General features: G+C 36.2%; 1 protein-coding gene across 4 annotated transcripts in view; it reads right to left on the minus strand.

Annotated features, from left to right (window-relative positions):
• PDE10A (phosphodiesterase 10A) overlaps window positions 1–13,155 on the minus strand; it is a 394,590-nt gene that overhangs the window by 244,090 nt on the left and 137,345 nt on the right. For all 4 annotated transcript variants that reach the window (XR_012468598.1, XM_074188006.1, XM_074188008.1 and 1 more), the window contains exon 2: window positions 7,588–7,716. Coding sequence is in view for 3 of the 4 variants with exons in the window: in XM_074188006.1 (XP_074044107.1) it covers window positions 7,588–7,716 (129 nt within the window). In the remaining variant the exon portion in view is untranslated. The remainder of the gene's footprint in view (window positions 1–7,587; window positions 7,717–13,155) is intronic.

The raw sequence follows: 13,155 nt of genomic DNA on the forward strand, positions 1-13,155 counted from the left end.
ATATATGCTTATATACTCTACACATTTTCTCTGAATAAGACTTGACTGAAAGACTAACAACACCCTAAGGATAAAGTTCATTTCGCTTTTATGTTTGTTATCTATCTGCACTTCTCACAGTGGGTGGAATATCAAGTAAGTACTTAATAAATTCTTGTTGATCAGTTGATTGTTATATATTTTATATAACTTTTAAAAATGTTCAGAACTAAATGAGTACTCAAAACTATAAATAACATAAACCATAAAGTTTCTCTCTCTCTCTTCTCTCTCTCTCTCTCTCTCTCTCTCTCTCTCTCTCTCTCTCTCTCTCTCTTTGGTTTTTGCAAGACAATGGGGTTAAGTGACTTGCCCAAGGTCACACAGCTAGCAAGTATGAGATTTGAACTCAGGTCTTCCTGACTCCAGAGTTGTTGCTCTATCCACCCTGCAGTCCAACAGCCTCAAAAATTCCCTACATAACAGATGACATCACAGACTTCACACCCTTTAAAGAAATACATAGGTTTCTTAACACCCAAAATGAATGGAAATAAAATTAATATGGCACAAGAACAGGAGTCAGGAGATATTGATTCTGCCTCTGACTTGGTATCTAACCACCAGCTTTATGACCTTAAGAAAGTTATATCAGGATTTCATATTTGTGAAATGAAGATAATTTCACAGGGAAACAACAGAAGCCTATAAAGATGGAGAAAAATAAAGTAAAATTAAAAATTAAATAAATGTTCAATCAGGGACCTTAGAGATAATCTAATCCAACCTGCCTTGTTCTACAAATGACAGAGCTGTAGTAGGAAAAGTGGAAATGATTTTCACAAGATTACAAAAGCATTAAGAGACAGAATCAAGATTAGAGCCTGAGTCCCAAAGAGGGGATCTTTTCACCACACATTCTATAGTGGTGCTCTCAAGTGTAACAGGTGAAATTCAAATAAATGCTTAGTAGCATTACTCTTCAGCATTCAATATGTTGCTAATCCTTTAGTTCTAACTTTCTTTGCCATGCAGTTCTCCATTGAGAAACAAACAACTTTAGACAAATACAAAGAAGTGAGAGCTCAAAATATCTGTCCCTTTCTTCTTCTTCTTTCCTTATTTGAATAACTGGACAGGTAAAACAAAGAAATTGCAAACTGAGAAAATGAACAAATTAAATTCCCCCTAAAAATGTACTCAAATAATTTTACTGATAGAATTATTTGATCCAAAAGATAGGCTCCCATGTTCTACAGGAACTCACTGCTTAAAAGACTCCTACAATGAATAATTCTAATAAGAAAGACAACTGCACAGAGAGAGCATGGAGGAATATTTGAATAGAGAACGAGTCTCAGATTCAGCAGGACTTGAGTTCAAGTCCTAGCTGTGTGACTGGAAAAGTCATCTAATCTGAGTTAAGATTTGCATCAATGGGGGATTTTCCACAATATGAATGTTTCTATGACTGTTAAAATCAGGTCTGGACTAAAAAGAAACAAAAACAGAACCTATTCCTAGAGGAATACTACTCTTTAAAGTATGCAATAAAGATTACTGAATCATACATTTAGAGCTGGAATGAAACTCAAAAGTCATTTAATTTGTAACTTTCTCATTTTTCAGATGAGAAAACCGAGTTAAGAGAACAATTTGTTCAAGTTCACATGAGTAACTTTGACAATCTAAAAAGACAGTTTTGGGATATAGCAAAATACAAATAAACTTATCTGAAAATTCAAATGATGCTTTCAATACTTAGTTACCATAAATTTATATTTATTATTCTTTCAGTTTCCTTAAATGGTTTCACAGTTCATATATATTGCATACTTTTGCTAAATACATTTTCATGTGTTAAGACAAGTTGAATATCACTTTATTTTGTATCTTTAAAAATGTACCATGTTGGGGCGGCTAGGTGACATAGTGGATAAAGCACCGGCCTTGGAGTCAGGAGTACCTGGGTTCAAATCCGGTCTCAGACACTATGTGGCCTTGGGCAAGCCACTTAACCCCATTTGCCTTGCAAAAAAAAAAACCTAAAAAATGTACCATGTTAAAATCATGGCCAAATTTTTAAAATGTCAGATCTCAAATTTTTGCCAAATATTTTGGGTTTTCCATCCCCTCAAAGTTAAGTTGTATTACAAATTAGCCTTAATTTTAGACTTTAATTCAATTCTATTTTAAGATTTTAATCATCCTATTTCTGATTTGTTTATATACATAATTCATCAAAGAATTATTCTACAAACCTTTTGGTACCAATGTTATGCATTATTTTAAAAAAATTCTGCCATCTATATCCAGATTAAGAACTGATGGACTCTGAATGCAGAGTAATTTTTTTTCATTTACTTTATTCTTATTTGTGGCTTTTTTTTCTTTTGATTAGTTTCTTCTTCCACAACTGAGATTAATATGGAAATACATTTTCCACATATAAAACTGCCTGCCATTTCAGAAGAGGAGAGAGAAGGGAGGAAGAAAGAAAAGCTGAAATTCAAAAATCTTGAAGAAATGAATGCTTAAAAATTTCATGACATGTAATTGGGGAAAAAATACAATAAGCAAAAGAAATTTTTAGAAATGAGGAATTGACTTTTGCCAAATGTATATTTATTTGAGCAACAATATCAAACACATACTAATATAATATATTCTAATATTCTCATCATTATTTAAAAAATCATTCTAACCTTTAAGGGAAAATGTATTTGCTTATGCCTCTATTATTTTGTACTAGATATAACAAAACACAAAGCAGTTTGCATATTTAAAGTTGTATGGGAGAATGACTAATATATATTATATATAATATATATATAAATCCTTTAACCCTACAATGCTACTACTAAGCATAAATCTTGAAGAGACCTAGAAAAAAAAAAGGAAAGTGATTAAAATACCCAAAGATATTTATAAGAGCTCTACTGGTAGCAGCAAAAAAAAAAAATCATAAGCTTTAGGAAAAAATCAGAAACTATGTTACACAACTACAGTGGAATTTTACTTTCCCAAAGGAAATGACAAAACAATTTCAGAGAAAACTGGGAAGACTTCTATGAACTGATGCAGAGGGAAATGAGCATAAGTAAGAAATTTCAACATTTCAAAAAGAACTTTAAAATGATATGATAAATTCCAGTTCCAAGAGGACCAGAAATGAAGCATGATACTCACTTTCTGCCAGACGGAAAGTAGATTTAAAATGCATAAGTTGGGGACAGAGCCAAGATGGCAACATGAAGGGATCTAGTCTTATGAGCTCTCTGATAAAATTCATCAGCTAAGGACTCTAACTAAACTTTCCAGAGACAGAACCCACAAAGGGACCCAGTGAGGCAGTTCTCTTACTCAAGGTAACCTGGAAAAGAGCAGAAAGGCTCTGCTCCCCAGGGTCGGAGGGGCTGCCCACCAGAGCCAAAGAACTTCAGCCTCCTGGAGGAAAACAGAAGCAGGCAGAGCGAGTAAGCAGGAGCCCCCGGGGCTTAAGCCCATTGAACCGAGGGAGGGGAGCAAAGAGAGAGAGACTGCGGAGCTCTGTCCTCTGCCCCTGGAACAGGACTCTGGGGCTCTGACCACATTCAGATCCTGATCCCAGTCTAGGCCCCCCCCATAGAACAGCAGCCCCCCCCCCACCTCAGCCCATGGCAGAGGGGGGCACATATGGTCATTCACAGACCAGGAGGGTAGACAGAGCCTCTCACACTGAGATTCTTGTGGAAGTGTCCCAAAAACTAAGGACACACCCCCAAAACAGGCTTAGGCTGGGAAAATGAGCAAGCAGAGAAACAAGAGGAACACCACTGAGAAATATTTTGCCTGTGAGCCCAAGAAGGATCAAAACACTCAGTCTGAAGATAAGGAAGCACAAGCTCCTGCATTTAAATACTCCAAGATAAAACAGAAATTGGGCTCAGGCTATGACAGAGCTCAAAAAAAGACTGTAAATCAAATGAGGGAGTTGGAAGAAAAACTGGGAAAAGAAAAGGAGAGAGATGCAGGAAAAACATGAAAATGAAGTCAGCAGCTTAGTCAAGGAAATACAAAAAAATGCTGAAGAAAATAGCATGCTAAAAAACAGCTTAGGTCAAATGGATAAAACAGTTCAAAAAGTTATTGAGGAGAAGAATGCTTTAAAAAGCAAAATTGGCCAGATGGAAAAAGAGATAAGAAAACTCTCTGAGGAGGACAAATCCTTCAGACAAAGAATAGAATTCAGGGAGATTGATGAATTTACCAGAAATCAGGAATCAATACTTCAAAACCAAAAAAATGAAAAATTAGAAGAAAATGTGAAATATCTCATTGAAAGAACAACTAATATGGAAAACAGACTTAGGAAAGATAATTTAAAAATTACTGGAATACCTGAAAGTCATGATCAGGAAAAGAGCCTTGACATCATTCTCAAAGAATTACTACAGGAAAATTGCTCTGATATTCTAGAAGCAGAGGGCAAAATAGAAATGGAGAGAATCCACCGATCCCCCCCGAGAAAGAGATCCCAAAAAAACCAATCCCCAGGAATATTATAGCCAAGTTCCAGAACTCCCAAGTCAAAGAGAAAATATTACAAGCAGCCAGAAGGACACAGCTCAAATATCGTGAAGCTGCAGTCAGGATTACACAAGACTACATTGGAAGCTCGTAGGGCTTGGAATACAATATACTGGAAGGCAAAAGAGCTTAGAATGCAGCCAAGAATGAACTACCCAGCAAGGCTGAATGTCCTCTTCCAGGGAAAAAGATGGACTTTCAATGAAGGGGAATTTCAAAGGTTCCTTTTGGAATGGCCAGAGCTGAACTTCAGAAGGTTTGATCTTCAGATACAGGAAGCAGGTGAAGCATGAAGATTGGAGGAGAGGGGGGAAATATGAGGGACTTAATGAGGATGAACTGCATGTGTAGAAAAATGATACTGATAATATTCATATGAACCATCTCAATTAACAGAGCAGGTAGAGGGAGCTTTTATAGTTGAAGCACAGGAGAAAGCTGAATTCGAAGATAAAATATGGTGTAAAAATGGAGTCAATAGGAAAAAAAGGGAAATGGGAGAAAGAAAAAGGAGAGGGGGAATAGTTCAAGATATTTTACATAATAAGATTTTTTTTATTACAATGAGCTATTGCAATGATATGGAAGGGGGGAGGCAAGGGGGAATGAGGGAACCTTTGCTCTCATCAGAGATGGCTAGGAGAGGAAACAGCATATATACTCAATGGGGTGTAGGCACCTGGAGTAAGAAGGAGGGGGGAGCAGGGGGAAGGGGTGGGGATGTGAATAAAGGAGGAGAGGATGGACCATGGGGGGAGAGTGGTCAGATATAACACATTTTCTTTTTTACTTCTTGCAAGGGGCTGGGATTGGATGGCCTGCCCAGGACCATAGGGCCAGGTGGATTCTGGGCCTAAGGAGTGGTATGGGGGCTCAGGGCTTCTTGGCCCCAGGGCTAGGGATCTGTCTGCTGCGCCACTCACCGACCCTACAGCAGAGTCAGAGTGAAAGGAGAGAGAAAATATAGTACATGGTAGTGGAGAAATAAGAAAGGAGGGAGTTGCGATCAGCAATGGCAATGTTGGAAAAATATGGAAGTAACTTTTGTGATGGACTTATCATAAAGAATATGATCCACCCACGACAGAGTTGATGGTGTTGGAACAAAGACTGAAGCACATTTTTTGTTATTATTATTTGGGGGAGGGTGCAGGGCAAGTGGGGCTGGGTGGCCTGCCTGGGGCCACATAGCAGGGTGATCTTTGGGTGTCTGGGGCCGGATTCGGACCCAGGTGCTCCTGGCTCAAGGGCCAATGCTCTGTCTGCAAACTATTATTACTATTTTATTTTATTTTGGGTCTTTTTTTTTTCCTTCTTTTTGTTTTTTACAGGGCAGTGGGGATCTGGTGGCTTGCATGTCACATGGCTGGGAGATTATTGGGTTTACAAGGCTGGATATGGACTTGGGTGCTCGTGGCTCCAGAGCTGGTGCTTTGTCCATTGTGCCACCTGGCCATACCTACAATTATTACTATTATTTTTTTTAATTTTAATTTTTTTTCTCTCCCCTTTACTTTTTCGTCCAAGCAAGTCTATCTATATTCATGGGGGGGGTACTTTGTTTACTTGTAAACAAGTATATTTTATTAATGTAAAAAAACATTTGTACAAAATGAGAATAAAAAAATAAATTAAAAAAATAAAATGCATAAGTCATACATTTTGAACTATCATTATTCTTGGATGGCTGACAGAGCTTAATTAATTGGCATGCGAAGATGTTAATATCAATGTGACATTTTAATGTACACATGTAAGGAATTGTAATTATTTTTTGGTTTATTATTTACAGTGTACTGGCTCTAGAGACAGTATACCCAATCCTTAAAAACACTGAACAAAGTCAGGCTTAACACTGACTACACATCACAAAAGAGAACTCAATCCCATCATCAAGTAGGATTACATGAGATTTTGCATTTTTCAGAGATTTCATTGTATTTTGCATGAGCCTGCTTCTGGAAGTAATGAGGCATTTAAAAAGTTAGGGGATTCCACTTCTCAGCTTCACTTCAGAGACTGTTTTCAGTTTAGGGCTTGTCTTTTTGACTGGTAGTTGATTCAGAAGTGCATGTGCGTGCAAAGGTAGTAACAGAAGCCCTTCATTTTTCTTTCCTGTTGGCTGCATTCAAGTGAGGAATTAAGAATGGCTGCAAGCCTCCTGGTGGGAAGAGGGGGGAAGACTACTCGCTTAGTCCACTTTGCCAAAGTCAAGATAAAGGCACTGGGCAAGGAATCAGAATTTGTACCAGGATGTCTTCTCCACTACCTTCATGCACCACATTTGGAAGTGAAAATGGTGAAATGAATATTCTTTGGCAAATTCTTGATTAGTGAAGAATTGAAGAATTAGTGAAGGCCTGGGTGCTAGAGGGAAGAAGTTTCTACAGAGGGCACAGTCTAATTTATATCCTGCATATTCCTTCCCAGCATCTATCCTTTTATCAATGCCAACTGTTATAAACTAATTAAATGAAATTAGAGTCTTCATCACCAATGACTGATATTGAGGCAACGGAAAAAAAAAGGAAAGACCCTAAGGAATCAAATTGAGCAGAGTGACTTAGGATAAGGTCTGCAAGAGTATACTACTGACACAATAGGCTTACAGGTTTTAAAGCTAGATAGATTAGAATTTACCTTCTCTAATCCCCTAATTTTACATATAAAGAAAATGAGACACAAAGAAGTGAACTGGTTTGTCCTGTCAGAAAGGCAGTACACAGAAGTTAGGATTCAAACCGAACTCTTCCTACTTGAAATCCAGTGCTCTTCCCACCACACTATATTATCCTTTCTTTACCGGACTCATTCTTTTCCTAAAGTGGAATAGCTGCATTCCAGAATCCTGATTTGATGTGTAAATAGTTATTCAAAGTTAATCGTACATGTATAGATTTATTTTGTGATGTAATCTATAGTACATGCACTGGAGGTATCTTTTCTTTTGCAATGGAAGTAAAACAAAATGAAAATAAAACAAATCAAAAAAACTTATTCCATTTGAAATTTGCACACTCATTCTATACCAAATCTTACCTTCTTGTTTGTTGTTTTTCCTCTTCAGCCATTTCTCAACTGTCTCAGCACTTACACTTTCAGAAACAAATTCATCAAGTACCTGGGGGTGAAGAGAAAGATAGGCCTTCACTTTTTCATCTGTCAGACCTGAAAGAAAGCAAAAAAAGGAATGAGATTTATACCTAAACCAAGGAATACTTTTTTTAAGAAAGATTTTATTTATTTTGAGTTTTATAATGTTTCCCCTATTCTTGCTTCCCTCCCCCCACCCCCACAGAAGGTAGTCTGTGGTCTGTTACATTGTTTCCAAGGAATACTCTTTTGTATGACTATTACCATGACACAACATTAAACAAAAATATGAGAAGAAGCCAGTGCATCCAAAAAAATACAACACACACACACACACACACACACACACACACACACACACACACACACACACACCCTAGTTCCAAACTACCCTCAGGAAATGGAATTTCAGATAAGTAAAAAGAAGCTAAGAATTTTAAGAGGTGGAGAGGAGGAGAAAATGTATTCCAGACAGAGTAAAGATTGAGAGCAAAGGCATGGGGACAGGAGATAGGACAAAATGACTTGATGACAAAAAAAGGTCATTTGAGTTTGTGAAGCACTTCAAACCTTTTTGAGAAATGTACAGCAGTCATGAATCAGTGTATATAATTTAGTATGCAAAGTTAGAAGAAACTCAGCAATGTTAGCAAACACTATATGAAATATACTTATGTGAATTATTCTAGTTCACAAAGAAACATTCTATCTTTTTTCCACAAAAGAAGGGTTCATCTTTCCAGAGGCTAAGAAGTACCACTAGTTTACAACTCATTTCAGATCCTATCTGAGCCTCCAGAATAATGACTGGCTGCAGGGTCAGGATTTTCACAAGTTCTAAATCACTTTTTTGAATAAGGTATATTTAATAACAAACACTCACAAAAAACACTGAAAGGTTTGCAAAACTCATTCTTTATCACAATTCTATGAGTTAAGTAATATAATTATTATTTCACAATTTCACATAAAACAAATCGCTGGAAAAGAAGGTAATATCCTCCAGATACTTAGTGCCCAAGGCAGGATACAAAGACGAGTCTCAAAACTCCAAAGTGAAATCCACCCACTGGGTCTTGTGATACTTCACCTCTTCAGCACCCATTCACTGTGTTACAGAAGACCCATCTCTCACCTCCTTCTTCCAGCTCTGGATGTGACATTGGCCAATGTCCACATCTGCAAAGCTCTTCCTGCTAACCTTCAGCCTTTAGTTGACTTGACTTCCTTCAAGACAGCCCAAATCCCACCTACAACTACAAGAGGTCTTTCCTTATCCCCCATCCCCCTGACCTCCAGCTTCCAACGCCTTCTCTCACATTACCTTGTATCTGTATCCTAGCTGTTTGCATGTTTCTCTCTAATTTTTTGCCCTACTTTATATCTCTAAAGAAAACACTGAAAAAACCTTGAAGGATGGGCACCATCACATTTCTCAATATAAATGCTGCTAATATGAAGAAGGAAGGTATGCATATTTTAATGCTTTTCTGCATATAAAAACTCTACATTCACAAAATCACAACCACAGCAAGAATAACATAACATAGTAATGATAATTGTTCATTACAAGCTCCTACTCTATTTTCCCAGTGAATTATTTCAATGTAACTATTCCTTGGAGATGGTTAAATGAAAACGACAACAAATTATTTATTGTAAGAAGACTACAAGAGAATAGGGAATAACAAAAGGACATGTTTCCTGACATGCTCCAGAGGGTAGGTTATATGTTTTTACAATAAGAACACTTACAATATTCAAGAGAATTAATTAATTTTGTTGGGGACTGAAGTCACAACTGTAGTAATTGTTTAGTTTTATCATTTCACTGTGAACCCAAATTGGGTCTCTTGATGCTCCCAGTACTTAAACTGTTCATTTAAGACCAACCACTCAACAGTTATACAAAGAAGCAGACAAACAAGAATCTCACATTCCAAAAAAAAAAAAAGTTTTAGTAGCATAACATTCAATTAGAGAAATTATACAAGTAGTCAGAAATTAATCCGATTCATTAAGCCCATTCTCCTGGAAAAGCAGATTTTATTCCCTTGAGGCAAAATGTGCCAAATATTGTTAGTGATACTATATTTCACCTAAAGATAAATACCATATAAAATAACATTCAAGTGTTCCTTTGATTTTCACAACTCCTACATTTGAAAAGGTTGGCAATTCCTTCTCCTTGAAATCGTCCTCCTCATCCCCTTCACGGCTCTTTGATGCTATACAATCACACTATTCTGAAGATAACTTCTGTTTCCTCCATTCATTCTGGATCAGAAATCATCCATTTCATGTTTGTTTACTCCTTTTTCTCCACATTCTCCTTGACAGTCCCTTCCATTTTCAGTTTTATAACTATCATCTTTAATTCAACAGTCTATTGGAAGTTCCAAAAATAACATCAAATTCATGAAGACACTACTGTTGCCTCAGTTTTTCCTTCCTGGCTTCCCTAATCTCATCATTATTCCAGTCACCTAGAATTAAAATTTGGAATAATCTTTCACTTATTTCTCTCCATCTCCTTTATCATAAATCCAATATTCAAGACCTATTACATCCAAGATTTACTGCTAGTCCTGTCTATCAATTCCTCCTTAAATACTTTTGTATTTGTTATCAATTCCTACTTTAAAACTTTACATGAGGAAGGTAACTCAACTTTTCAAAATCTGCTACTGAAAACTGGATCCATGGCACCTTTCTCTCCAATTCCTATTCCATACAGTGTTACCACCTTTACAATGTCACTCTACGCTCAAAACAAAAACAAAAACAATAAAACTTCAGTGGTCTACAAACATGTGAAATTTTAAACATCTGCCTTGTTTTTAAAAGTGTTCAACACAATTCTACCTATCCAATCACTCCCCAAAATACAACTTCTGTACTTATTCAATTGTCCAACTTAATATTTCATTCATCTAAAAGCTCATCCTGATATCTGTATCTTTCTTTGCTTGTATTGTTCTCGATTGTGAAATAGCCTCTTTTTATTCTATCTATCCTTCAAGTTTGCATTAAATTTTTTCAGATTGAGAATTAGTTTTCTTATAGAAGATATGAGTTCATTTATCTAAGAACTATATGAAAACTTTTTAAAGAAAATTGAGGCCCAAAGAATTTAAGTGATCTAGCCCCAGTCACAAAGATAAGGAAGAAATTCAAACTCAGGTCCACTGAAGCACATTGCAGCAGGAATGGTGCTTGTTGTCTGTCCTTTGCAGTTCCTCCAAGGGGAGTCTACAAGAAACAAAAATGAACCTCAATGTTCCCCAACCTTCTCTTCAAACTCTCCACAAACATGTTTCTGTTATATTATCCCGTACCTTAGCAAAATTCAGAATTGTGTGGTAAATATGACAGGACTTCCAGAAATCTCTCATTGCCAAGTCCTTATCTGCAGCCAAAGCTGCAACTGCCCAGGCAAATGTAGTGATTAAATAATTAGATGTTGAAATTCCATAGATTACAATAATGGGGGAATGTTAGGGAGAAGATAGATTGCTCTGGCAAGTAAGGACCCTCATCTATTATTTTTTACAGGAATTCTGGTAACTTTTTTGCTGCTTCAATATCTGCCCTAGCAGTCTCTCCTGACATTTGCCCATTATATAACATCAGGCAGGGTTTTTAAATTGTGTAAAATGCTTGCTGTTAACACCTGTGTTCCTTTAGGGTACTTTCTCTTTACATTTTCAAAGAGACTTAGAATATTTTTCTGGGTCTGGTCCTCTATTCTCACAGCTTCTTTATCCCTAGAACAGCTCTTTCTCTTTGTTTCAATAGATGAGCTGACTTCATGCAAGCACTGCCTATGTAATCCAGTCAACACCACATGCTAGTGATTTTCATTTTTCATTTTCAACTGATTGACTTACACTTATAAGATAGTTCACTCTTCCCCTCAAGAGCACTTTTTCCATCGGCAAGAATAAAACTATAAGGATCACTATAGTGAGCTCAGGATCACCCGATCTGCAAACACGTGGGAAATGACTTCAAAGACGCTTCTTGGCTTCCCACCACCATGCTGCCTGCTTCATACAGAGTCTTAGCCTGCAATGTTTGCTTTGTGTAAGGAACCTGTCTAAAATTTTTCTGGATGCAGGTTTCTTTCAGAATTTCTTAATTGTAAAGCTGAATTTACATAATGCAAATTTAAATAAAGCAAGAACTATCTTATTCCCAGAAACTCTTCTATGGTCTGCTCTCCTGCTAGAGAAATGCCTTACATAGAAAACATTTAAAAGTAATCAACTTACTAGAATATTGATTAGTTTCTGTCCACAATGTTTTGGGTTTCAGCTGGAGTCAGAAGTGGACAAAATATTTAAAAGCATAAATGTGCTGGGATTATTAAAAGGCCCCAAACAGGGGGAAGGGCACAAAAGAAAGGGAAGAGTGAAGCAGCATCTTTAGTTGAAAAAGGCATGGAAAGGAAAAAAAAACTAAGAAATGAGAAGTAAAAGTAGCTTAAAATGAAAACAAAATTAAAAGCATGCTTAGAATACTGAGGGAAAATAAAAGAAAAATAAGATCCTCAGAGAGAAAAAAGGAAGACCAAAAAAAAAAAGAAGAAAACAAGGTCAAGAAGACAGTACAAAGTGCCAACAATTACAATATGCTTCACATCCTGATTTCCTTCCCAGATGATATGAAACAGAATTATTACCCACTTCTTGTTCTGTGTGGTTTAATGACTCAGTACAAAAGATTCAACAACTTTGGAAACCAACTTTGGGTATAACAGTCAGAGGTGGAACTTAATCTGTATACTGAATAAATTTCACAGGCTCTTATTAAGGTGGCTTATCTGGATAAGTTTTTCTAGATAAGGGCCAAGAAAATCTGAAGAACTCAATCAAAATTTTATTTTAAACATGCTTAATAGAAAGCCTAACTTCATCATTCTCTTGGTAAAATCTATTTTGAATTCCATTTGGTATTATAAAGACTAGATCTAAGAAATCTAAGTTTAATGTAAAATTAAATATTAAATAGATGTAAAGAGGATATCAAGAGGGACTCTACTACTTACTTAGGGCAGAATATAATATGAAACTTAGCATGCTTTATAGGTTAAAACAAATGTTTAATAAAGAGAAGTAAAGATTTCAAAACCAAACCAAGTATCCTATGTCTCTGCTTCATTCAATTTTAATTCATTTAATTTCTTATCGTAAGTTTATTAGATATTATTATGTCTTCTGTGATGATTCAATACAATAACATGAAAAAACTGAGTAGAAGTGCAGAAAAGATATAATTTCTACTGATTATTGAGTGGGAACAAAAAGAAATAAGCCTATTGCTCAGATGCATCTTAACAGAAAAAAAAAAGGTCATAAAAATTTCACAAAAAGAGCAGAAAAGCAGGAATAAGAAATACATTTCTTCCGGAAGATAATGCAACAAATACAAGTTATTAAACACCTTTACTGTTTAATAAAACTAATTGGAGACTAACAATGCTGAAGAATATGTGAGTCAAAGAATATTAGA

This window comes from Macrotis lagotis, chromosome 5 (assembly GCF_037893015.1).
Source record: "Macrotis lagotis isolate mMagLag1 chromosome 5, bilby.v1.9.chrom.fasta, whole genome shotgun sequence".
NCBI classification, from domain to species: domain Eukaryota; kingdom Metazoa; phylum Chordata; class Mammalia; order Peramelemorphia; family Peramelidae; genus Macrotis; species Macrotis lagotis.